We start from the raw sequence: 23,087 nt of genomic DNA on the forward strand, positions 1-23,087 counted from the left end.
CTCTTTCTCTCTCTCTCTCCTTCGCCTCACTCTCTCTATGTTTCAGATGTGTTGTGGTGACGTTCTACCGGCCCCATCCTCCTTCATGCGTTTGTCATTGACTTCCTGCCAGCCTCTGTTTGAGGAGCTCCTCCTCCTGCTGCAGCCCCTCAGTCTCCTGACCCTTAACCTCGACCTGCTCTTCCAGCACCACCACCTGGATCCAGCCAATCACAGCCCAGAGATCCCCAGCCCATCCAATCAGGACCTGGGGTTCAGGCTCTCGCCCCGGGGGTCCGCATCCCAAGGCAGTGGCAGCAGCTATCTCGAGAGCCTATCAGAGCTGGACTTTGGGAGAGCAGAACCCGAGGCGACCAATCATAATGCGGGCTCGTCGTCCCTGGCCAACTCAGGGGTGGGAGGGTTGGTGGAGTCACTAAAGCCAGCGAGTCTCAGTGTGGGGCCTGCAAAGGTCTCTGGGCGTCTTGCGGAGACAAGTCCTCAGCTGATGTGGGTTCAGGAGAAAGAAATTAGGGAGCTAGCACCTCCTAATGTTGGGGAGGCCAGTCTCTCCCAACAGGCAGGACAGGTGAGCACAATTCAACGTGTGTGTGTGTGTGTGTCTTTGTTTGAATGCATGGGAGAGTGTCTGTACCACACAGCACTTTTCTGAGCTGTTATTCTCTCCCTAGGTGATCCAGCAGGGATGGGGGGCTGTGGTACGCTGGGGGGCAAGCTGGGCCAGAACCTGGCTGAACTCAGCCTGTCTGCAGTACAGAACCAGGAGGGGACATCCAGAGACCCCCCAGAGCCCCAGACCAGTACCCAGGCCAGGAGTGACCCTCATCAGGTCGATGGAGCTTTGGCGGTCCCCTGGGGTTTGGGACGGCTGTTTGGAGCCTCCAATAACTCCACGATACCCACACTTCCAACCAGGTGCGCTGGTGTGTGTGTGTTTGTGTGATAGTTTTCTGATACTAGACAGTTGAAGTATCTTACTCTTATCACTGATGTATCTCTCTCCCTCCCCAGACGTCCGTCTCAGTGGTTGTCTCCAGGGGTGTCTGTTCTGACCCGGATGGTGAGCAGCAGTTCCAGCGCTAACCAGAGGAGGGCGCTGGAGCCCCAGCAGGTAGAAGAGGTGTTAGAGAGAGAGATGGAGGAGACATGGGACAACCCAAGACCCCTCAGGTATTGGAAATATTTGGAAATATATCTAGATTACATGTTTAGTTTGTTCAGTTCGGACATCAGTTCAGTTGTAAAACCGTCATAGACAGTCATGATGTCATTCTTATGTTTTTACAGTAGTATCACATATTCTTCTCTCTTTCTCAGGTCAGTCAGAACACTATGCGACCACTCTGGCACAGGGGCGGAGCTAAGCTTCCAGAAAGGGGAGGAGTTAGTGGTTTTAGGGGGTGTCGATCAGGACTGGATTCGCTGTCGACAGGGAGACCGAGAGGGGCTCGTACCCATTGGCTACGCCTCACTGATCCTGTGATTTCAGACACCTGATCAGAATTTTGATTGTTTGAATATATCTGGGGGAGGGAAAATGAAGTCATAAAGCTATAATGTATTTAGGCAACCATAGAGAGGCTGTGGTGAAGTCCCAATGCTCTCAGAGAAATAGTTCACCCCTGAATCTAAGTTCAAATCACATGTTTATATCTCTAAAGTGGTCCAAAGTCGTATGTCAGGGTTCCCCAACTGGCGGCCCATGATTTAGTTGGCCCCCAAGTTTTCTGAGCAAAGGGTTTGGGTTACTTGTTGGACATAAAATACTAACATCAGTAAATGTTGGAAATCTGTTCCAAGGTATTCCCACACAGAGAGAGAGATGTGATTGTTCACAAATCTAAGCAAGGTTTGAAATGATTATATTTTAGTCAAATGTTATATCTGTTTGGGCTTCTTGCAGTCAATTTGCATCTACAAATTATTTGTGATTATGTTCCACTGGTGGCTGAATCTAGTTGATGATCTCTGGTCTAAGTGATTTAGTTCAGTCCTTACGCCGCACCATCTGTTGTGTAGATCCCACTATGCACTGGTAGAAATCTGCAAAACTCAATCCCTAAAGAACTATACCATCTAATTAGGGGATTTAAGGAAGATTTAATTTAGCTTACCAGATGGTGTGGAATATGGACCCAGCACGACTTCAGACCACTTTTGAAGTGTGAAAACTTCAGACAAACACTTATCTTGGTGTGGACTATCCCTTTAAATGTCCTCCATTCATCATCTCTCTTTGGTGACCACTGATCTGAGAAGGACTGGATAAAGCTCTGTAGAATTCCATTCATAGGTTGCACCTCCGTCACGTCATACCAAGCCGCCATCGGCGGTGCCCTAAAGTGGTGATAAGCCCCGTCGTTCTGAGTCGAACTACTGTTTAGTCTAAATTACAATATAGTGCCTGTGGAAATACGGTGCCGTTGATAAAGTAGTCAAATATGTAGTAGGAAACAACTTTCCCAGCATGATCATGTCGTCAAATTTACTTTAGACGGATGGCAATGTCATCATCTAGCAAAATTCGGCAAACATAGCTAGCAAAGCTATCGTTAGCTAGTTGCAATCAGATGGCCTCCCCTCAATTTAAGCTAGTTAGCTAATGTTATACTGCATTTAAAGTCTATCTGGTGACATCAAAATGATGACGAAAGAATTTCCTAATTATTATTTGCCTGTTTTTGAATGTCATCCTGGCCACTGAAATACACTTGATGAAATCTTCATCAGCGCTTATTGATGATGCATTGAGTAGAGTGCTCAGTCGGGCATCAGTCCAAACAAACGTTAAAAACAATATTGTGACGAAACATGCAACCAATGCATTCAGCTTATCCAAACACTTTCAGATCAGCAGTCACTATGGGAAGATTTATAGCCTGGTAGCCAGATCGGTTTCTGCTCTAGACCCAGACCTTGCCGCCAGGCTAACCGGTGAAGGGAGCCATGGTAGAGTATTGGAGCGTAGCCCCTGTTACGTAATGTAGTACCATAGTGAAATGTAGCTGTTTTCTGTGTTCTATTTGACCTTTCACCCCTATTGATCTCTCACCTCTTTCGCTTGGTCTCTGTGTGTTTGACATGTTCCCACTACAATTAAGTCAGTTTAAAAACTATTTGACTGTATAAATATACATAATATATAGGTATATGAATATAGATGAATTTAACCGAGATAGATAGATGGATAGATAACCAAGAGATAACAGATAGTCAAACGTTACTATAGATAAGGTTGATCATGAATCAAATTGATAAGTGATCTTATCGGACAGCTCCAATGTTTTTGTCAATTATTGGAATCCAGTGGCTTCATCTTAGTGTGTGTTGTATGCATTGTCTTGACATATCCTTCATATCTTCATCATAACCTGATAGATTTAGTCTCATATACCTTTAGACTGCATTTATTGTATAATGAATGCTTTGAGTGAATGCAGTGGGGTTGGGCTCAATATGGCACCAATTCAGGAAGTAAACTGAAATTCCAATTCGATGATTGAAATAGGGGCCTCCTATTTTGAATGACTTCTTAATGAATTGAAAAGGAGAAGCTATATGTTTTTTAATTGGCTGATTTTAAATTCAAATCACTTCCTGAATCGGCAGCCTTCAATTCAAATTGAGCCCAACCCTTGAATGCAGAGGAGTATCTATCTATATGACACATATCTAAAGGACATTCTAGTATCCAACAGTATATAAGTATAACTGGCATAGCAATGCTGTAACTTCAATCAGTCCACACCTCTTAAACCTCACTAACACATACTACTCAGTGCTTATGGAAATATCAATGCTTTGAGACAGACAGGTAGACAGACAGACAGACAGACAGATAAACAGTCTGAGGGACTTGAGACCTGTCTCTTTCTACTCAGCCCAGGGATGAGCAACTCTAGTCTGGTTACTTTTCCTTTACCTCATAGATCAATTGGTATCTTTGATTCCCCAGATATTTAACTTGACTGGTTACCTGGGCGTTACTAAGTCTGACTACAAGACAATACAAAAGGCTACTGAGACCAGTAGACAATGTGGGTTTCCAGGGCCATAGTTGTATGTTCCTGACTGAGACTATCCAAGCTTTCAGATGAAGCAGTAAGCTACTCCCTGATGTACTGTATGTGTAGGAAGACACCACGACTGTCAAGCCTATGTGTTTGAGGGAGAGGCTGCCCTTCCCCCAACCGTACCTCAGCTCTCATACAGTGGGGAGAACAAGTATTCGATTTTGCAGGTTTTCCTAATAACAAAGCATGTAGAGGTCTGTAATTTTTATCAACTGTGAGAGACAGAATCTGAAACAAAAATCCAGAAAATCACGTATGATTTTTAAGTAATTAATTTGCATTTTATTGCATGAAATAAGTATTTGCTACATCAGAAAAGCAGAACTTAATATTTGGTACAGAAACATTTGTTTGCAATTACAGAGAGCATACGTTTCCTGTAGTTCTTGACCAGGTTTGCACACACTGCAGCAGGGATTTTGGCCCACTCCTCCATACAGACCTTCTCCAGATCCTTCAGGTTTCGGGGCTGTCGCTGGGCAATACGGACTTTCAGCTCCATCCAAAGATTTTCTATTGGGTTAAGGACTGGAGACTGGCTAGGCCACTCCAGGACCTTGAGATGCTTCTTATGGAGCCACTCCTTAGTTGCCCTGGCTGTGTGTTTCGGGTCATTGTCATGCTGGAAGACCCAGCCACGACCCATCAATGCTCTTACTGAGGGAAGGAGATTGTTGGCCAAGATCTCGCGATACATGGCCCCATCATCCTCCCCTCAATATGGTGCAGTCGACCTGTCCCCTTTGCAGAAAAACATCCCCAAAGAATGATGTTTCTACCTCTATGCTTCATGGTTGGGATGGTGTTCTTGGGGTTGTACTCACCCTTTTTCCTCCAAACACGGCGAGTGGAGTTTAGACCAAAAAGCTCTATTTTTGTCTCATCAGACCACATGACCTTCTCCCATTCCTCCTCTGATCATTGATGCCCCACGAAGTGAGATCTTGCATGGAGCCCCAGACCGAGGGTGATTGACCGTCATCTTGAACTTCTTCCATTTTCTAATAATTGCGCCAACAGTTGTTGCCTTCTGTCGTGGAAATTTCCTCTATTTACCAAATCATGGGAGCAAACCACAACACAAGTCAGAGTTAGTTATAAAAGTCCATCTTGAATTATATAAGCTCTATAGCATTTTCTGTGACTCTCAGATAAATTCAGTGTCTCTCAATGAATTTTCTGAGAGCCCCCTTACAATGCAACTGAGATCCTTTAATAGCAAAGAACACAGTCAGACAGCATAAACATAATTCATCGTTCAGCTTTGTCTCCTTTCTCAAACCCCAGAACCATAAACCAATCCTCCATATCAACAGGCATATATCAAATTGTCATTTAGATACAACCAACCCTAAATACAAACAATCCTGGACAAACTCATGGAGAGGAGAATGAGGCTATAGGTTAAGATAGAAACAACATTAGAGGGAGCATAGAATGATTCCAGACCCTGCCACCCTCCTTTCCCCACTGGGAAAGGTAGGGAGTAAAAGATATGTTTACACATGATGACACTTTGACCTCTCCCCTCTCAGCGGCCCATGCAACTTAGTTTTGACATAGAACAGATAACTGCAACCTCGCCACAGTATTATACAAAAATACCATTCTGATGAGAAGTAACTTACACACATTTGATGAATATAAAACATCTTACAAATGTTACCAACAAATTCTGAATCTTCCACGACACTTCTCACCAAGCTGCTTGCCTATTGTCCTGTAGCCCATCCCAGCCTTGTGCAGGTCTACAATTTCATCCCTGATGTCCTTACACAGCTCTGGTCTTGGCCATTGTGGAGAGGTTGGAGTCTGTTTGATTGAGTGTGTGGACAGGTGTCTTTTATACAGGTCACGAGTTCAAACAGGTGCAGTTAATACAGGTAATGAGTGGAGAACAGGAGGGCTTCTTAAAGAAAAACTAACAGGTCTGTGAGAGCCGTAATTCTTACTGGTTGGTAGGTGATCAAATACTTATGTCATGCAATAAAATGCAAATTAATTACTTAAAAATCATACAATGTGATTTTCTGGATTTTTGTTTTAGATTCTGTCTCTCACAGTTGAAGTGCACCTATGATAAAAATTACAGACCTCTACATCCTTTGTAAATAGGAAAACCTGCAAAATCAGCAATGTATCAAATACTTGTTCTCCCCACTGTATGTGCCTTCCTTCTTTCCCTACCTGTCATGCTAACCCGTGTAAGGTCATCATTTTTAATACCATAGTAACGATAGTGGTAGTAGAATAACGTTAAAGTAATCATGTTTATTACTATGTTTATCTTCTGATTTGGTTGGTAGTTATTCTGTAGGCTTGGTAATGATATATGATGTACTTCTCAAAGGCTTCTGGTTTAAAGGAACTGTTTGTTTGCTGTTTTTGTTGTTTTGTTTTGTCACTTGCGGGTGACATGGCACTTCTTGAAGAGTTCAGGTTACTTGAGGAATTCAAATTTAATGGGAATATCGCTCTTTTGATTTTCCAGAAAAAATATAAAAGGTTACCATGCCAACAAGCCTCTGTGGTGTAGCACAGGGTTAGTGTCCCTATGACAACCCTATGACAACAATAGATTGGAAACATTGTAACTTTGCACTTGCATTATACAGGCTACTTTACCAAATCTTCCACCAAATGCAATGGTATGGCACCTGCTAGTATGTCAACAACCTAACTAGCTAATCCAAATCGCTGCGTGTCTCAAGACAAAGTGTAGCTCCAATAGATAGTTGTTTACCAAACAGTGGAGCCACTGTGTGTCAAGGCCAGTCACACTACACCCCTGGTCTTCTAAAGGCTTTAGCTGGGTCACGGCAGCAAAACAAGCTAGACAAATACTTTCTTCGGCCAGTAAATTGACATGAGTTGTTTTAGAGCTATCTATAATGTATTTTAATTACAGCTTGTAGTAAATTAGACTGTATGAGGGAGGAGCTAGTTAGTGTCAGCAAGGCCCACCTTTCAATGTGCCATGCCTAGATGCAGGTGAAGGGTAAACATAACTTCAGGAAATACACATGGTCTGTGACGGTAACAATCTCAGTATGTTGACAAGGATTTTCTAGTTATTTTTTGTTGTTGATTCGGGTATATTTTCCATTGTGTGAGAGGATCCATGATAAATGCATTGATTTGTATGAAAAGCTGTACATTTATTGGATGTGGTATTTATTGACCCTGGAGTCCCTGAAAGGTGTATATATATATATATACACCTCTGTTGTATTTGTGCCCTCACGTCTATCTCTCTCTCTGGGGTTTTGTGTGTATCACAGGAGGTTGGTGGCACCTTAATTGGGGAGGACGGGCTTGTGGTAATGGCTGGAGCGGAATAAGTGGAATGGTATCAGATACATTAAACACCTGGTTGCCAGGTGTTTGATGCCATTCATTTAGCTCCGTTCCAGCCATTATTATGAGCCGTCCTCCCCTCAGCAGCCTCTGTGTGTGTGTGTGTGTGTGTGTGTGTGTGTGTACACGTGGGAGCGAACGAGCATGTGTCTGTGTGTGTAGCAGTGGGTTCTGTATCTCTCTGGTGTGATGTAGCCTGCCCCGTACCTCACTGTTCCATAGTGTACTGTGTCCCTGTAGCGTCAGTCAGTGTCTGACTCCCGCATGTGCTTGTTTGTAAATACCCAATAAATAATCAACATAAACCAAATTCAAAGTCTCTCATGTGTCTCATTTCTTCTCTATTCCCCTCAAACTCCTCTCTGGACCTCAGCCACTTCCACTGTGTTTTGTCATTGTTCCCCTCTAATCAGGGACTGATTTAGACCTGGGACACCAGGTGGGTACAATTCATTATCAGGTAGAAGAGAAAAGCAGCAGGCTCCGGACCTCGTAGGGTGAGAGTTGAATAACCCTGCTCTATTCCATCGAGCTATAGTGAATGCTTGCCTAGAAAGTATGTGGTACCTCGATATTAAAGCCATTCCAATCCAAGAGCTTAGTGTATGTTTTCATCTGACCTAGCCACTTCTGTCAGAGCAGTGAAGGGGAGTGCATGAGGGAAGGACTCTCTGAAATGAGAAACTATCCATGTTTGAATACTTTAAATGATTTCCTCATTAAAGTACCCACAGACCTGAGAGGGAGGGATTGGCTAGGCAGCTTTAGCTCACACATGCAGTGGAGGCTGGTGGGAGGAGCTATAGGTGGATAGGTTCATTGTAATGGCTGGAATGGAATTGATGGAAAGGAGTGGTTGCCATATGTTTGTTTAGTACCGTCCCATTAATTCCATTCCAGCCATTAAAATATGCCCATCCTCCTATAGGTCCTCCCACCAGCCTCCATCTACACATAGCCCATATAATCACATACAGATCAGTGATTTGCTGAAGGAGGAGAGAAGGGCCTCAGGCTCAGTTCTGCCTGTCTGTCCTCTTGAGGTCACGTCCTCAGATGAGGGTTGTGATGGAGGAAAACGCATCACCTGGCCATTGGTGGCATTCAGCTTTACACCACCAGATGGTGCTGTATATCACATTTCCATGTTGGTTATTTAGCAGTTGCTCCATTCCGTGTAATGAATATCCCACCAGTTATGCAGCGTCTCCATAAGGCTGGAGGAGCAGCGATATTCATGGGCCTGTGATAGTATGAATGGTTAAGTGGTTGAGAATATAACAAGTCCACAATGCTTTGTAAACAAAAACGCCATTTTATTGTTATTGATAATAAGGTCAATGTTTGAAATGACATTCTGTCAGATGAACTCTGTGGTATTTTCTCCAAAGACAGGTTATAAGCAGCAATTTAAATTGTACAACAAAGGGCTGGATTCTCACCGCATCGCAGAAGTATCATGGGAGATCTGCGTTATAGCTCCATTTAAATTTAAAGGCAATGTTCGTGGAGACTGAATTAACGATAAATGACCTTTACACTTTAATGTGATCTTCCGCGATAAGGATTGAATCCAGCCCAAAGTTACATTTCATGCAAACTACATAAATAACCCTTCACTATATTGATGAATGCTATAATATTCCTAATCACCCATTGGCAATAGTGAGTGAGGCAAATACACAGGTCAACTATAAAACATTCAACTTAGTGTTCGAAGTCAAACTAGAAACTGCACCAAAGAGAACTGTACAAATGAACGGTTACAAATCTCAGATTCAATTCATTTTCCTGATTGTCTGACCAAATAAAAAAGAACATTCCATCAGTCAGAAAAAGTATACAGGTGAAGAAAAGTCATATACAATCATAGCAATATTTAACATAGGTCAGTTATGTTTAACACTTTGTAGCAAAATGAAGGCCTTTGACTATTAACTTTAACGCTTAGATAATAACTATCAATTATGAAACTGATTCATTACATTACTTAGGTCAATGTTACTGCATTATCATTGGTACAATATAACGATCTTGAAATGATCATATTCACTAAGGCAATAAAAACGACTTGGTTTGATACATAGAAGGGTCTCTAGCTGGTACTGGTAGTGATATTAAAGTTATTGTACTGAAATCCTTACAGGACGTATTGCTTTTGGAGATTGAACTCACTTAGGCGTCAGTTTATTTACAACATGGCACTTTTACATTAAAGGCCCGATTCAATACGTAGAGCTGAAGAGAACATTAAATGTTCCCATGTTAGCGGAGACTGAATTCACGGAAAAACTGCATAGGACGGCTCAATTGGAAATGACCTTTACACTTGAATCACGCTATAGCGCCGTACTTCAGCAACAGGGATTGAATCAAACCATACGGGCTGTGTATTGCGGAAGTATCGCAGAAGATCTGCATATAAATGTAGATGTAGGCCTCCCAAGTGGTGCAGCGGTCTATGGCAGCTGTCTATGGCACTGCATCGCAGTGTTACTTCAGTCTAGGGTTCGATCCCAGGCTGTGTCACAACCGGCTGTGACCAGGAGTCCCATAGGGCATTAAACAATTGGCACAGGGTTGTCCGGGTTGGTGGAAGGTTTGGCCCGGGGGGGCCTTTACTTGGCTCATCGCGCTCTAGCGTCTCCTTGTGGCAGGCCAGGCACCTGCAAGCTGACAGTCGTCAGTTGGCCGGTGTTCCCTCCAATACATTCCGGGTTAAGCAAGCAGGTGTTAAGAAGCGTGGTTTGGATCACGCTTTGGAGGACGCATGACTCGACCTTCGCCTGTCCGAGCCCATTGGGTAGTTACAGCGATGAGACAAGATCGCAATTGGATATCACAAAAAAGGGGGTAAAAAATGTTGTCATGGTCATTTCAGATTGAGCCGACATGCAGCGTTTACCGTGAATGTAGTCTGTGAGAACACGGGAACATGTCCTTTACATTTAAATGGAGCTACAACGCGGAGCTACAATACGAATTTAATCCAGCCTTAAGACTCTATGGTCTCCATCCATCCCTTCCGCCCTCTCTGACTATTAAATCAGACTGTCACTGGTCTGCTGACCGTCTGTCAATCATTCTCAATGGTACAGTAAACAACAACACCCTCATTCCTCTCAGAAACAAAGCCCAAAATCATCTTTATAACAAATCATTTCAGGGAAGTGTTTTCACCCCAACACTAGTGCAAAGTTAGCTGAACTGAGCTACTTGGAAGAAGAAGAGATACTGAGCTGAGATTTTCCCCCCTCCTTCCTTCCTTGTCCTCTCTCACCAATCATGTCTGCTGCAGCTTCAGGAGTATATTGTTCAGTCGCTCCTTCCGGACCTCCCTCCAGCCCTCCTCTTCCTCCTCCACCTGTTTTTTCTCCTCTGGTCTGTTCCCAGTGAGCTGTGGTGGGGGTAGATGCGACCTCAGGAGTTAGTTATAAGAATTAGTGACACAGACAAAGAACTCCATATGAATACTTCAAGACAGCCCTCATGGGAGACACTAATGAGTGAATATCTTTACAGTTACAGTACAGAGGAGAGCACTCAGAGGGGAGTACTCAGAGGGGAGCACTCAGAGGAGGGCACTCAGAGGAGAGTACTCAGAGGAGAGCACTCAGAGGAGAGCACTCAGAGGGGAGCACTCAGAGGAGAGCACTCAGAGGGGAGCACTCAGAGGGGAGCACTCAGAGGAGAGCACTCAGAGGAGAGCACTCAGAGGAGAGTACTCAGAGGAGAGCACTCAGAGGAGAGCACTCAGAGGGGAGCACTCAGAGGAGAGCAGACAAAGACAAAGAACTCCATATGAATACTTCAAGACAGCCCTCATGGGAGACACTAATGAGTGAATATCTTTACAGTTACAGTACAGAGGGGAGCACTCAGAGGGGAGCACTCAGAGGGGAGCACTCAGAGGAGAGCACTCAGAGGGGAGCACTCAGAGGGGAGCACTCAGAGGGGAGCACTCAGAGGGGAGCACTCAGAGGGGAGCACTCAGAGGGGAGCACACAGAGGGGAGCACTCAGAGGGGAGCACTCAGGGGGGAGCACTCAGAGGGGAGCACTCAGAGGAGAGCACTCAGAGGGGAGCACTCAGAGGAGAGCACTCAGAGGGGAGCACTCAGAGGGGAGCACTCAGAGGAGAGCACTCAGAGGGGAGCACTCAGAGGGGAGCACTCACATGGGGCGTGGTTCTGAGGGGGTTAATTGGGCACTGGGGATCACGAAGGGGCTCACTAGTCCACACAACATTCTTCTTCACCGCCATTTGTCGACCTAGAGAGAGAGGAAAGAACCTTAGTGCCCATGGATGGTATTTTGTGTGTGTGTGTGTGTGTGTGTGTGTGTGTGTGGTGTGGAAATATATATATGCAGTAGATGTCCTTAAAATTCCCTTATGAGTGTCTGTTCTTTGCTGAAGACGGTTTGATGGAAATACATTTTGGTGGATAGTTTATGGGGAAAGCTGAACCTAGCTGGATGTTCTTGGACGGCAGTGAAGAGATGACAGAAATGGGAAAGCACTTATTTCTGTGGTTGGAAAACTGCTGTGTGTGTAATGCTGAATATGATATGGCTCAATAAATACTGTAAAACAGAGAGCTAAACTGAGCACTGAGATGAACACACACACATCTATGTCCATATAAACATACACTCAGTACAATACTACTATAAATGAACACATTTAAAATAAAACACACTGACACACAGGTGCACACACACAGGCGTGCGAGTACACACACACACACCTACAAAAACTTAAACTAACACACACACTTGCTTCATGGACCTGACATGATGTGGCTGTTGTTGTCCCCAGTAGCTACATAGCTGGAAACTCCTCCTCCATCTTTCTCTCGTTCCCCCTCTCTCCCCCTCCTCAGGCGTATCTGTCTGTCTCTGACCCTCTCCCAGTTCCTCAAAAGGAACACGCGGTGCTTCAGGACGAACACCCTGCCAATCAAACAAATACATAAATAAGATCATTATTTTGAGAAATGCACACAAACTACTAGTCTGCACCTCCATGTGTATTGACAAGGCGGGTTGTCTTCTGTCTTTACCTGTCACTGGTGGTCATAGGCTCCATGTCCAGGTAGGGGAACAGCTTCTTACTGGGACTGGAACACTCCTCCTGGGGAGAGGGAGGGAGGGACACCCCTGTCTGGTGACTGGACAGGCTCTTCTCTTTCGGTTGGTCTGGGAGGAAAACAAAGACAGACAGAGAGATAATGAGGTATGGACCCCTCCACACAGACTGAACACTTTCAACGTGTCACTGCAACAGTGGGATGTCCCCCCACCCCCAACCAAGTAGGGTGGTAAGTCATGTTGAAGTCAAGTATTGATGTACACACTACAGTATAAACGTTGTGTACGGTATGCACCGCATGCAAATACAGGACTTTAGGGTACTCTGTGACTTTAGGGTACTCACAGGATGAGATCTCTCTGGTCTGAGGAACATCTGGCTCTTTGTGGAGCTGGAACACACAGAGACATGGTCATTCAAGTGAGTGAGTTTATTCTGTGTGTGTGTATAGTGTGTGTGTGTATAGTGTGTGTGTTACACACCTGGTTGTGCCTGAAGAGCCACATGACGTCAAAGGGCAACTGAAAGTCTATACGTCTCATTCTTAGGTACTTCCCTGTGAGAGAAAGGGGGGGTGTTAAAAACCTGACACACAGAATCTCTCTCACACACACACACACACACACACACACACACACACACACACACACACACACACAGTTCGTTATGTTAGGTGACCTAAACTGGGATATGCTTAACACCTCGACAGTCCTACAATCTAAGCTAGATGCCCTCAATCTCACACAAATGATCAAGGAACCTACCAGGTACAACCCTAAATCCCAAAACATGGGCACCCTCAACTTGCCCTCCAAATACACCTCTGCTGTTTTCAATCAGGATCGCAGCGATCACTGCCTCATTGCCTGCATCCGCTATGGGTCCACAGTCAAACGCTCCCTAAAACACTTCTGCGAGCAGGCCTTTCTAATCGACCTGACCCCGGGTATCCTGGAAGGATATTGACCTCCTCCCATCAATAGAGGATGCCTGGTCGTTCTTTAAAAGTAATTTCCTCACCATCTTAAATAAGCATGCCCCTTTAAAAAAATGTAGAACTAAGAACAGATAAAGTCCTTGGTTCACTCCAGACCTGACTGCCCTTGACCAGCACAAAAACATCCTGTGGCGGACTGCACTAGCATCGAATAGTCTCTGCGATATGCAACTTTTCAGGGAAGTCACAAACCAATAAACGCAGTCAGTTAGGAAAGCAAAGGCTAGATTTTTCCAACAGAAATTTGCATCCTGTAGCTCTAAGTACAAAACGTTTTGGGAGTCTGTAAAGTCCATGGAGAATAAGAGCACCTCCTCCCAGCTGCCCACTGCACTGAGGCTAGGAAACACTGTCACCACTGATAAATCCTCGATAATCGATAAATTCAAGAAACATTTCTCTACAGCTCGTCATGCTTTCCTCCTGGCTACCCCAACTCCAGCCAACAGCTCCGCACCCCCTGCAGCTACTTGCCCAAGCCTCCCCAGCTTCTCCTTCACCCAAATCCAGATAGCAGATGTTCTGAAAGAGCTGCAAAACCTGGACCCGTATAAATCAGCTGGGATAGACAATCTGGACCTTCTCTTTATAAAATGATCTCCTGCCATTGTTGCAACCCCTATTACCAGCCTGTTCAACTGCTCTTTCGTGTCGTCTGAGATTCCTAAAGATTGGAAAGCTGCCGCGGTCATCCCCCTCTTCAAAGGGGGTGACACTCTAGACCAAAACTGTTACAGACATATATCCATCCTGCCCTGCCTTTCAAAAGTCTTCGAAAGCCCAGTTAACAAACAGATCACTGACCATTTCGAATCCCACCATACCTTCTCCGCTGTGTAATCCGGTTTAAGAGCTGGTCATGGGTGCACCTCAGCCACGCTCAAGGTACTAAACGATATCATAACCACCATCAATAAAAAACAGTACTGTGCAGCTGTATTCATCGACCTGGCCAAGGCTTTCGACTCTGTCAATCACCACATTCTTATCGGCAGATTCAACAGCCTTGGTTTCTCAAATGATTGCCTCGCCTGTTTCACCAACTACTTCTCAGATAGAGTTCAGTGTGTCAAATTGGAGGGTCTGTTGTCCGGACCTCTGGCACTCTCTATGGGGGTACCACAGGGTTCAATTCTCGGGCCGACTCTTTTCTCTGTATATATCAAAGATGATGCTCTTGCTGCGGGTGATTCCTTGATCCACCTCTACGCAGACAACACCATTCTGTATACATCTGGCCCTTCTTTGGACACTGTGTTAACAAACCCCCAAACGAGCCTCAATGCCATACAACACTCCTTCCATGGCCTCCAATTGCTCTTAAACGCTAGTAAAACTAAATGTATGCTCTTCAACCGATCGCTGCCGGCACCTGCCCGCCCGACCAACATCACAAATCTGGACGGTTCTGACTTGGAATATGTGGACAACTATGTGGACAACTACAAATACTTAGGTGTCTGGCTAGACTGTAAACTCTCCTTCCAGACTCATATTAAACATCTCCAATCCAAAATTAAATCCAGAATCGGCTTCCTATTTCGCAACAAAGCCTCCTTCACTCACGCTGCCAAACATACCCTCGTAAAACTGACTATCCTACCGATCCTCGACTTCGGGGATGTCATTTACAAAATAACCTCCAACACTCTACTCAGCAAACTGGATGCAGTCTATCACAGTGCCATCCGTTTTGTCACCAAAGCCCCATATACCACCCACCACTGCGACCTGTATGCTCTCGTCGGCTGGCCCTCGCTACATATTCATCACCAGACCCATTGGCTCCAGGTCATTTATAAGTCTATGCTAGTTAAAGCACCACCTTATCTCAGCTCACTGGTCACCATAGCAGCACCCACCCGTAGCACGCGCTTCAGCAGGTATATATCACTGATCATCCCCAAAGCCAACACCCCCTTTGGCCGCCTTTCCTTCCAGTTCTCTGTTGCCAATGACTGGAACGAATTGCAAAAATCGCTGAAGTTGGAGACTTATATTTCCCTCACTAACTTAAACATCAGCTATCTGAGCAGCTTACCGATCGCTGCAGCTGTACATAGTCCATCTGTAAATAGCCCATCTAACTACCTACCTCATCCCCATATTGTTTTAATTGACTTGTTTTGCTCTTTTGCACACCAGTATTTCTACTTGCACATTATCATCTGCACATCTATCACTCCAGTGTTAATTTACTAAATTGTGGCCTTATTATTGCCTTACCTCCTCACGCCATTTGCACACACTGTATATAGACTTTTTTTCCTACTGTGTTATTGACTGTACGTTTGTTTATTCCATGTGTAACTCTGTGTTGTTGTCTGTGTTGCACTGCTTTGCTTTATCTTGGCCAGGTCGCAGTTGTAAATGATAACTTGTTCTCAACTGGCCTACCTGGTTAAATAAAGGTGAAATAATAATAAAAAATAAAAAATAATCCCTCACCAACATGTATGGGAGCAGGCAGGAGGCTGTAGTCTTGTTCTCCTGGTGTATATTCCAGTCTCTCTCTGTTCAGCTGGTTCTGAGAGGAGGGACTGGGGAAGAGACACATTTACACAATTAAATTAATAGAATACACACCATTTGTGAAATCAATTCAGAGTATGTGAAGTTAGTTTGTATGAACAGGTGCATGATAACTCACTCTGTAGTTTTGTAGTCATCGGAGTAGAGCCCCGCCCTCTGAAACCTCTTCCTAGGCAGCTGGTCAGCTCCCTTATCTGATTGGCTGGCCAGGGTTAGGGATGGAGTTTGGGTTAGCTCTGATTGGTCTGTGCATATGGAGGGGGTGTGGGTGACTGGCTCACCTTCACCAGAACTAAGAGGAAGGAATAAAGTGAGAGAGCGAGAGATAGGATAGAGAGAAAGGGCACTGGCTTAGCACACAGTGCTGTCAACCATGTGTTAATATACGTTGTCTGTGTGAAGTATTAAGTCTTCAGTGCACATCTAGCAGCTAGTTGCAGGGTATGTAAAACAGCATGCATTTTCTAGACTTTCTCAGTAACGCTTTGATCGCTGTGGGAGTGAAATGTTGTTGTGTTAAACTTTGCGACCATCTGCGAGGGCACTCGCTGGGTCAGTTGGGATAAGGGTGAGTTCTGACGGTTTACCTTTGGAGACAGGATGGATGCTCGACCTCCTCTTTCTCAATGTGCCTCCTCTTCCGTCTTCTCCTCCTCTGGCTCTGAATCACAGCTTCAATCACCTCTTGTACTGAATCTCCTCCTCCTCTGTTTCTGTCTCTGTTCTGGTCGTCCGTCTCAGTTGGAGGGTTTGGTTGGCTTGTAGGAGAGAGGAAGGGGGAGACCAAAGGGGAGGCTATAGGGTTCTTCCTGGGTCGTCCAGGCCCTCTCTTAGCCCCAAAACGTTGACCGGTTCTCAGCCACTTCAGTTGCCTCCTGCTCAGGTCATAGTGTGGGTCTTGAGTCCAGAGAGAAGTCATTGGAGCAAGGACAGGGAGCGAGAGAGAGAGATGAGAGAGAGGTGGGAGACAGAGGGAGGAGAAAGGGAATGATTGGGAAATAAAGAGAGGGGAAGAGAGAGAGAGGAGAAGTGTATATGTATCAGTAACTGAAACAGCAGCAGATGGGGTGACTCTACACTTCCTTTGCACTGCTGCCTGGTATTCCCCTCAAATCATATACTCCCCTTCTGGGAATCACAACAAGCAGTCAAGCACACACACACACGCACACCAGAGGAGGCTGGTGGAATGAGCTTTAGGAGGACGGGCTCATTGTAGTGGCTGGAATAGAATCATTGGAACAGAGTCAATCTTTCCATGTATTTGATGTGTTTGGTACCATTCCACTGTTTCCATTCTAGGCATTACAAAGAGCCCGTCCACCGATATCTCCTCCCACAAGCCCCCTCTGGTATACACACCCACACGCGTGCGCACGTGCACAAGCACCCACACACAGGAAAACACCACACACACAAATTATACATTAGAATGTGTGTGTGTGGGCTGTGTGTGTGTGTTCTCAGTCACATATGTGTCTGGTTAGATGATGTGCGACTCTCTACCTCCCTCCCTCCCTCTGCCCTCCCTCACTATCAGTCCCCCGCCATCCTACTATCCATCACTTCTCCTCAAGTATCTCCTTTCTTCCCATATTTACAAAATTCCCCAACATTAACACTGACTGAGCAGACTTTCCTTCTAGGGATTTTCCACCCAGCCAGTGTACAGGACAGTATGTTGGCCAGCCAGCCAGGCAGTGTAGAGTACAGTATGTTGGCCAGCCAGCCAGGCAGTGTAGAGTACAGTATGTTGGCCAGCCAGCCAGGCAGTGTAGAGTACAGTATGTTGGCCAGCCAGCCAGTGTACAGGACAGTATGTTGGCCAGCCAGCCAGGCAGTGTAGAGTACAGTATGTTGGCCAGCCAGCCAGGCAGTGTAGAGTACAGTATGTTGGCCAGCCAACCAGTGTACAGGACAGTATGTTGGCCAGCCAGCCAGGCAGTGTAGAGTACAGTATGTTGGCCAGCCAGCCAGGCAGGCAGTGTGGAGTACAGTATGTTGGCCAGCCAGCCAGCCAGGCAGTGTGGAGTACAGTATGTTGGCCAGCCAGCCAGTGTACAGGACAGTATGTTGGCCAGCCAGCCAGGCAGTGTAGAGTACAGTATGTTGGCCAGCCAGCCAGGCTGGCAGTGTGGAGTACAGTATGTTGGCCAGCCAGCCAGTGTACAGGACAGTATGTTGGCCAGCCAGCCAGGCAGTGTAGAGTACAGTATGTTGGCCAGCCAGCCAGGCAGGCAGTGTAGAGTACAGTATGTTGGCCAGCCAGCCAGCCAGGCAGTGTGGAGTACAGTATGTTGGCCAGCCAGCCAGTGTACAGGACAGTATGTTGGCCAGCCAGCCAGGCAGTGTAGAGTACAGTATGTTGGCCAGCCAGCCAGTGTACAGGACAGTATGTTGGCCAGCCAGCCAGTGTACAGGACAGTATGTTGGCCAGCCAGCCAGTGTACAGGACAGTATGTTGGCCAGACAGCCAGGCAGTGTAGAGTACAGTATGTTGGCCAGCCAGCCAGTGTACAGGACAGTATGTTGGCCAGCCAGCCAGTGTACAGGACAGTATGTTGGCCAGACAGCCAGGCAGTGTAGAGTACAGTATGTTGGCCAGCCAGCCAGCCAGGCAGTGTGGAGTACAGTATGTTGGCCAGCCAGCCAGTGTACAGGACAGTATGTTGGCCAGCCAGGCAGTGTAGAGTACAGTATGTTGGCCAGCCAGCCAGCCAGCCAGCCAGTGTAGAGTAGAGTACAGTATGTTGGCCAGCCAGCCAGTCAGCCAGGCAGTGTAGAGTACAGTATGTTGACCAGCCAGCCAGCCAGGCAGTGTAGAGTACAGTATGTTGACCAGCCAGCCAGCCAGGCAGTGTACAGTACAGTATGTTGACCAGCCAGCCAGGCAGTGTACAGTATAGTATGTTGACCAGCCAGCCAGCCAGGCAGTGTACAGTACAGTATGTTGACCAGCCAGCCAGCCAGGCAGTGTACAGTACAGTATGTTGACCAGCCAGCCAGGCAGTGTACAGTATAGTATGTTGACCAGCCAGCCAGGCAGTGTAGAGTACAGTATGTTGACCAGCCAGCCAGCCAGCCAGCCAGCCAGCCAGGCAGTGTAGAGTACAGTATGTTGGCCAGCCAGCCAGCCATGCAGTGTACAGTATATTATGTTGGCCAGCCAGCCAGGCAGTGTACAGTACAGTATGTTGACCAGCCAGCCAGGCAGTGTACAGTATATTATGTTGGCCAGCCAGGCAGTGTACAGTATATTATGTTGGCCAGCCAGCCAGGCAGTGTACAGTACATTATGTTGACCAGCCAGGCAGTGTACAGTATATTATGTTGGCCAGCCAGCCAGGCAGTGTACAGTACATTATGTTGACCAGCCAGCCAGCCAGGCAGTGTACAGTATAGTATGTTGGCCAGCCAGCCAGGCAGTGTACAGTATAGTATGTTGGCCAGCCAGCCAGCCAGGCAGTGTACAGTATAGTATGTTGGCCAGCCAGGCAGTATACAGTACAGCATGTTGGCCAGCCAGCCAGGCAGACAGTGTACAGTATGTTGGCCAGCCAGCCAGGCAGACAGTGTACAGTATGTTGGCCAGCCAGCCAGGCAGACAGTATACAGTATGTTGGCCAGCCAGGCAGTGTACAGTACAGCATGTTGGCCAGCCAGCCAGACAGACAGAGTGTACAGTATGTTGGCCAGCCAGCCAGCCAGGCAGACAGTGTACAGTACATTGGCCATGCAGGCAGGCAGACAGTGTACAGTATGTTGGCCAGCCAGCCAGGCAGACAGTGTACAGTATGTTGGCCAGCCAGCCAGCCAGACAGTGTACAGTATGTTGGCCAGCCAGCCAGCCAGACAGTGTAAAGTACATTGGCCATGCAGGCAGGCAGACAGTGTACAGTATGTTGGCCAGCCAGCCAGTGTACAGTATGTTGGCCAGCCAGCCAGCCAGCCAGTGTACAGTATGTTGGCCATGCAGGCAGGCAGACAGTGTACAGTATGTTGGCCAGCCAGCCAGCCAGACAGTGTACAGTATGTTGGCCAGCCAGCCAGCCAGACAGTGTAAAGTACATTGGCCATGCAGGCAGGCAGACAGTGTACAGTATGTTGGCCAGCCAGCCAGCCAGACAGTGTAAAGTACATTGGCCATGCAGGCAGGCAGACAGTGTACAGTATGTTGGCCAGCCAGACAGTGTACAGTACATTGGCCATGCAGGCAGGCAGACAGTGTACAGTATGTTGGCCATGCAGGCAGGCAGACAAGCAGCATCTGAGACAGTGACACATGAACAGGACTATACATAGAGACTGGTGGTTAACTAATGACTGTGTTCTGCTCATAGCTTCATAGCCCAGGGCTCAAACAGCATAGCAGGCAGCCAACTTCACAACCAGAGACATTTCTAAGATCTCTGGCAGATCGGACTGGAAGGGTTATTAACAGACTGTGAGAATGAACCAATAAATGAGGGGGAAATAATGTGTGCGTGTGTGTGTGTGAGTGTACTGCCCGCAGCCCCCCTCTCCTGCGTGTGTGTGTGAGTGTACTGCCACCAGCGCCCCTCTCCTGCGTGTGTGTGTGAGTGTACTGCCCCCAGTGCCCCTCTCCTGCGTGCGTGTGTGAGTGTACTGCCCCCAGCGCCCCTCTCCTGCGTGCGTGTGTGAGTGTACTGCCCCCAGCGCCCCTCTCCTGCGTGCGTGTGTGAGTGTACTGCCCCCAGCGCCCCTCTCCTGTGTGAGTGTATATGTAAGTTCATGTGTCATGCAGGTTCTCTGTTCAAGTCTCTAACTTGCTGTGGTAATAAAAATAACAGAGACTAATTTCCTCCCCAATATAATGTTTGATGTACTGATTACATAGACCTGAGAGAAGGACAGTCTACCAACCTTACTACTGTCTCTGCTATGTGAAAACCTGCTGTCACTGTAGTATGTCTAGCCTGGGTGCCTGGCTTCAATAATATTCCCTCCCTCCCTCCCTCCCTCCCTCCCTCCCTCCCTCCCTCCCTCCCTCCCTCCCTCACTCACTCACTCACTCACTCACTCACTCACTCACTCTCACCTGTGCCTCTCCTCTCTGTCTGTGATGGCTCCTCACTCCCGTCTTGATTCCCTGGTCTCCAATTGTCTCTTCCGCTCCTCATGCCCCTCCCACTGGTGGCAGAGGAGGTGAAGAGGTTGGTGTGTGCCGGGGGGGTGAAGGTGCTGTGACAGGGTGTGTGTCTCTCTCCCGCCTCTCTCTCTGACCCCCCCACGGCGGCTGTCCTCGGCTCTTCTGTCAGAGTGCCCCAGGTGGGATCGAGGGGTCTGAATCCTGCCCCCAGCCCCCCTCTCCTCAGCCAGGTGTTCTGCCGAACCCCCCAGCCCTCCCCGAAAGAGGACAGATGAGAGGAGCCTAGACAGGTGAGGGGTGTGTGTTTGAGCCTCTCTGATGATGATGATGAAGAGGCTAGTTTAGCAGAAGCAGAGAAGAAAGAAGAGGGATATTTGCCGTGCCTATGTTGCCGTGGAGACTCCATCAACCCAGCACTCCCTTGTCCTCCAGTCTTTCTACTTCCTCCTGACCCTGTGGTGAACTCTGACCTTAGCTGTGACCCTGCAACTCTCTCGTCCTCTTCTTCCTTTCCGTCACGATCACGCTGTCTGTGACGATGTTTGTGTCTGAGCTTGTGTTCACTCCCCCCACAGACACAGGACCGACCAGGGACGGACCCTGCTGGACAGGATCGGACCCCGGCTCTCTTTCCCTCACCCATAACCCCCACGTCCTCACCTCCACCTCCACCCAACCCAGCCCTCAGCTGCCTGCTCCTCCTCCTGTGGAACCTGGCTGGGTTGAGGAGGAGGTGAGGGGGGTGGAGGTGGGGGGCGTAGGGGTGAGGTGGAGGCAGGGGAAAGGAGGGGTGGGGATTTGGGTAATGGGCCATGGTCAGAGGATAGCCTCTGTAGTAGCCAAAACCCAGAGGCATGGGGGTGATGGAAGAGGTGGTGGAGGAGGCCAGGGGGGTACTGAGAGAGGAGGGGTGGAGGTGCCCTGTGATACCCTGTAAGGCACACCTCCGCCCCTGGCCACAGTCACCCTGGTCTAAGGACTCACAGGGCTTGGTGGGACAGCCACACCTCAACCTCAGCTCTGGCTTTCTGCTGCCATAAGGCAGGCCGTGAGGGGGGTGGGGGTGGAGCGGGGAGAAGGAGGGGTGAGGGGGGTGAGACAGGGGGTGAGGCGAGTAGTATCCACTCAAGTCGATTCTGTAAATGTTTGAGCGGAAATTTTGCGATGACAATAATGAAGAGTGGCGTCTTTTCTCCCCACTCTCATCGAGATCCTGCCCCAATCCAGCTCTGGCCCAATCACGGTGGCGTCCGATGCGGACCTCGCTGAACTGCCCAATGAGATCGTCTAGTTCAGAGAGGAAGTCTGGGTCGTGCGCGTGCATGAGCAGGTGCTGGTACTTCCTCTTGTGTTTGTGTTTCTGTCTCTTGTGTGTGTTGTGCCCTAGGCAGGGGCAGAGGTCCAGGTGGGAGCGCTGGTTGTGCCCTAGGCAGGGGCAGAGGTCCAGGTGGGAGCGCTGGTTGTGCCCTAGGCAGGGGCAGGGGGGGCAGGTATAGGGACATTCGTACCCCCTCCGCCTGTGCCTGTGTCTGTCTCTGGGTTCCACTAAGTCAGAAGGAGCCGTGTGTCTGGGGGAGGCAGAGGGGGGAGAGGGGGGTGAGGCTGACACTCTGATGGGTGAGGGTACAGGGGGGGGGTGTTCTAGTAACATGGAGGGTGAGGGTTGTCTCTGACCCTTCCGGTTGACCCCTAAACCTGTCCGGAACACTGACCGGGTGACATCTGAGGTCATTCCCATGGTTACCCCCCCCTCTCCCTCGGCCCCTCCTCTCCCCCCGCTCTGAGCTAGTGTTGTGGTCCATTCCAATCACACTATCACTAGGCAACATCTCCTTGCTGTGTGATTTACTGATAGGTGAGGGTGTGGCCTCTTTCAGGTGTGTGGGGAAGACAGGCAGATGGGGGTAAAGAGGGTGAGGAAGAGGAA

The 23,087-nt window shown here is 47.7% G+C and overlaps 2 protein-coding genes across 4 annotated transcripts in view; one reads left to right on the plus strand and one right to left on the minus strand.

Moving 5' to 3' along the window:
• The window catches only part of LOC109882334 (RUN and SH3 domain-containing protein 1), a 31,308-nt gene extending 29,532 nt beyond the window's left edge, over positions 1-1,776 (plus strand). The window contains 5 exon segments of the mRNA XM_031803386.1: positions 47-568; positions 672-769; positions 772-915; positions 1,012-1,170; positions 1,318-1,776. Of these exon segments, the coding sequence (XP_031659246.1) occupies positions 47-568; positions 672-769; positions 772-915; positions 1,012-1,170; positions 1,318-1,483 (1,089 nt within the window). The 3' untranslated portion in view covers positions 1,484-1,776.
• A 6,946-nt stretch (positions 1,777-8,722) lies between these two features.
• On the minus strand, positions 8,723-23,087 carry LOC109882341 (histone-lysine N-methyltransferase ASH1L). Of its 3 annotated transcripts, none has more exons than XR_004211959.1 (10): positions 21,110-23,015; positions 16,638-16,947; positions 16,169-16,342; positions 15,967-16,058; positions 13,004-13,077; positions 12,867-12,912; positions 12,493-12,628; positions 12,206-12,382; positions 11,607-11,701; positions 8,723-10,827 (listed from the first exon to the last, which is right to left on the minus strand). XR_004211959.1 is itself a non-coding variant. In XM_031837601.1 (10 exons), exons 1-10 carry the CDS (start codon positions 22,896-22,898, stop codon positions 10,714-10,716), a joined length of 2,994 nt encoding a protein of 997 aa, XP_031693461.1. In that variant the 5' UTR covers positions 22,899-23,087; the 3' UTR covers positions 8,723-10,713. The 3 variants fall into 3 exon arrangements, 2 of the variants coding, with proteins under 2 accessions (XP_031693461.1, XP_031693463.1); XM_031837601.1 differs by having other exon boundaries at positions 12,219-12,382; positions 21,110-23,087; XM_031837603.1 differs by lacking the exon at positions 8,723-10,827 and having other exon boundaries at positions 12,204-12,382.

This window comes from Oncorhynchus kisutch, linkage group LG2 (genome assembly GCF_002021735.2).
Source record: "Oncorhynchus kisutch isolate 150728-3 linkage group LG2, Okis_V2, whole genome shotgun sequence".
NCBI lineage: Eukaryota > Metazoa > Chordata > Actinopteri > Salmoniformes > Salmonidae > Oncorhynchus > Oncorhynchus kisutch.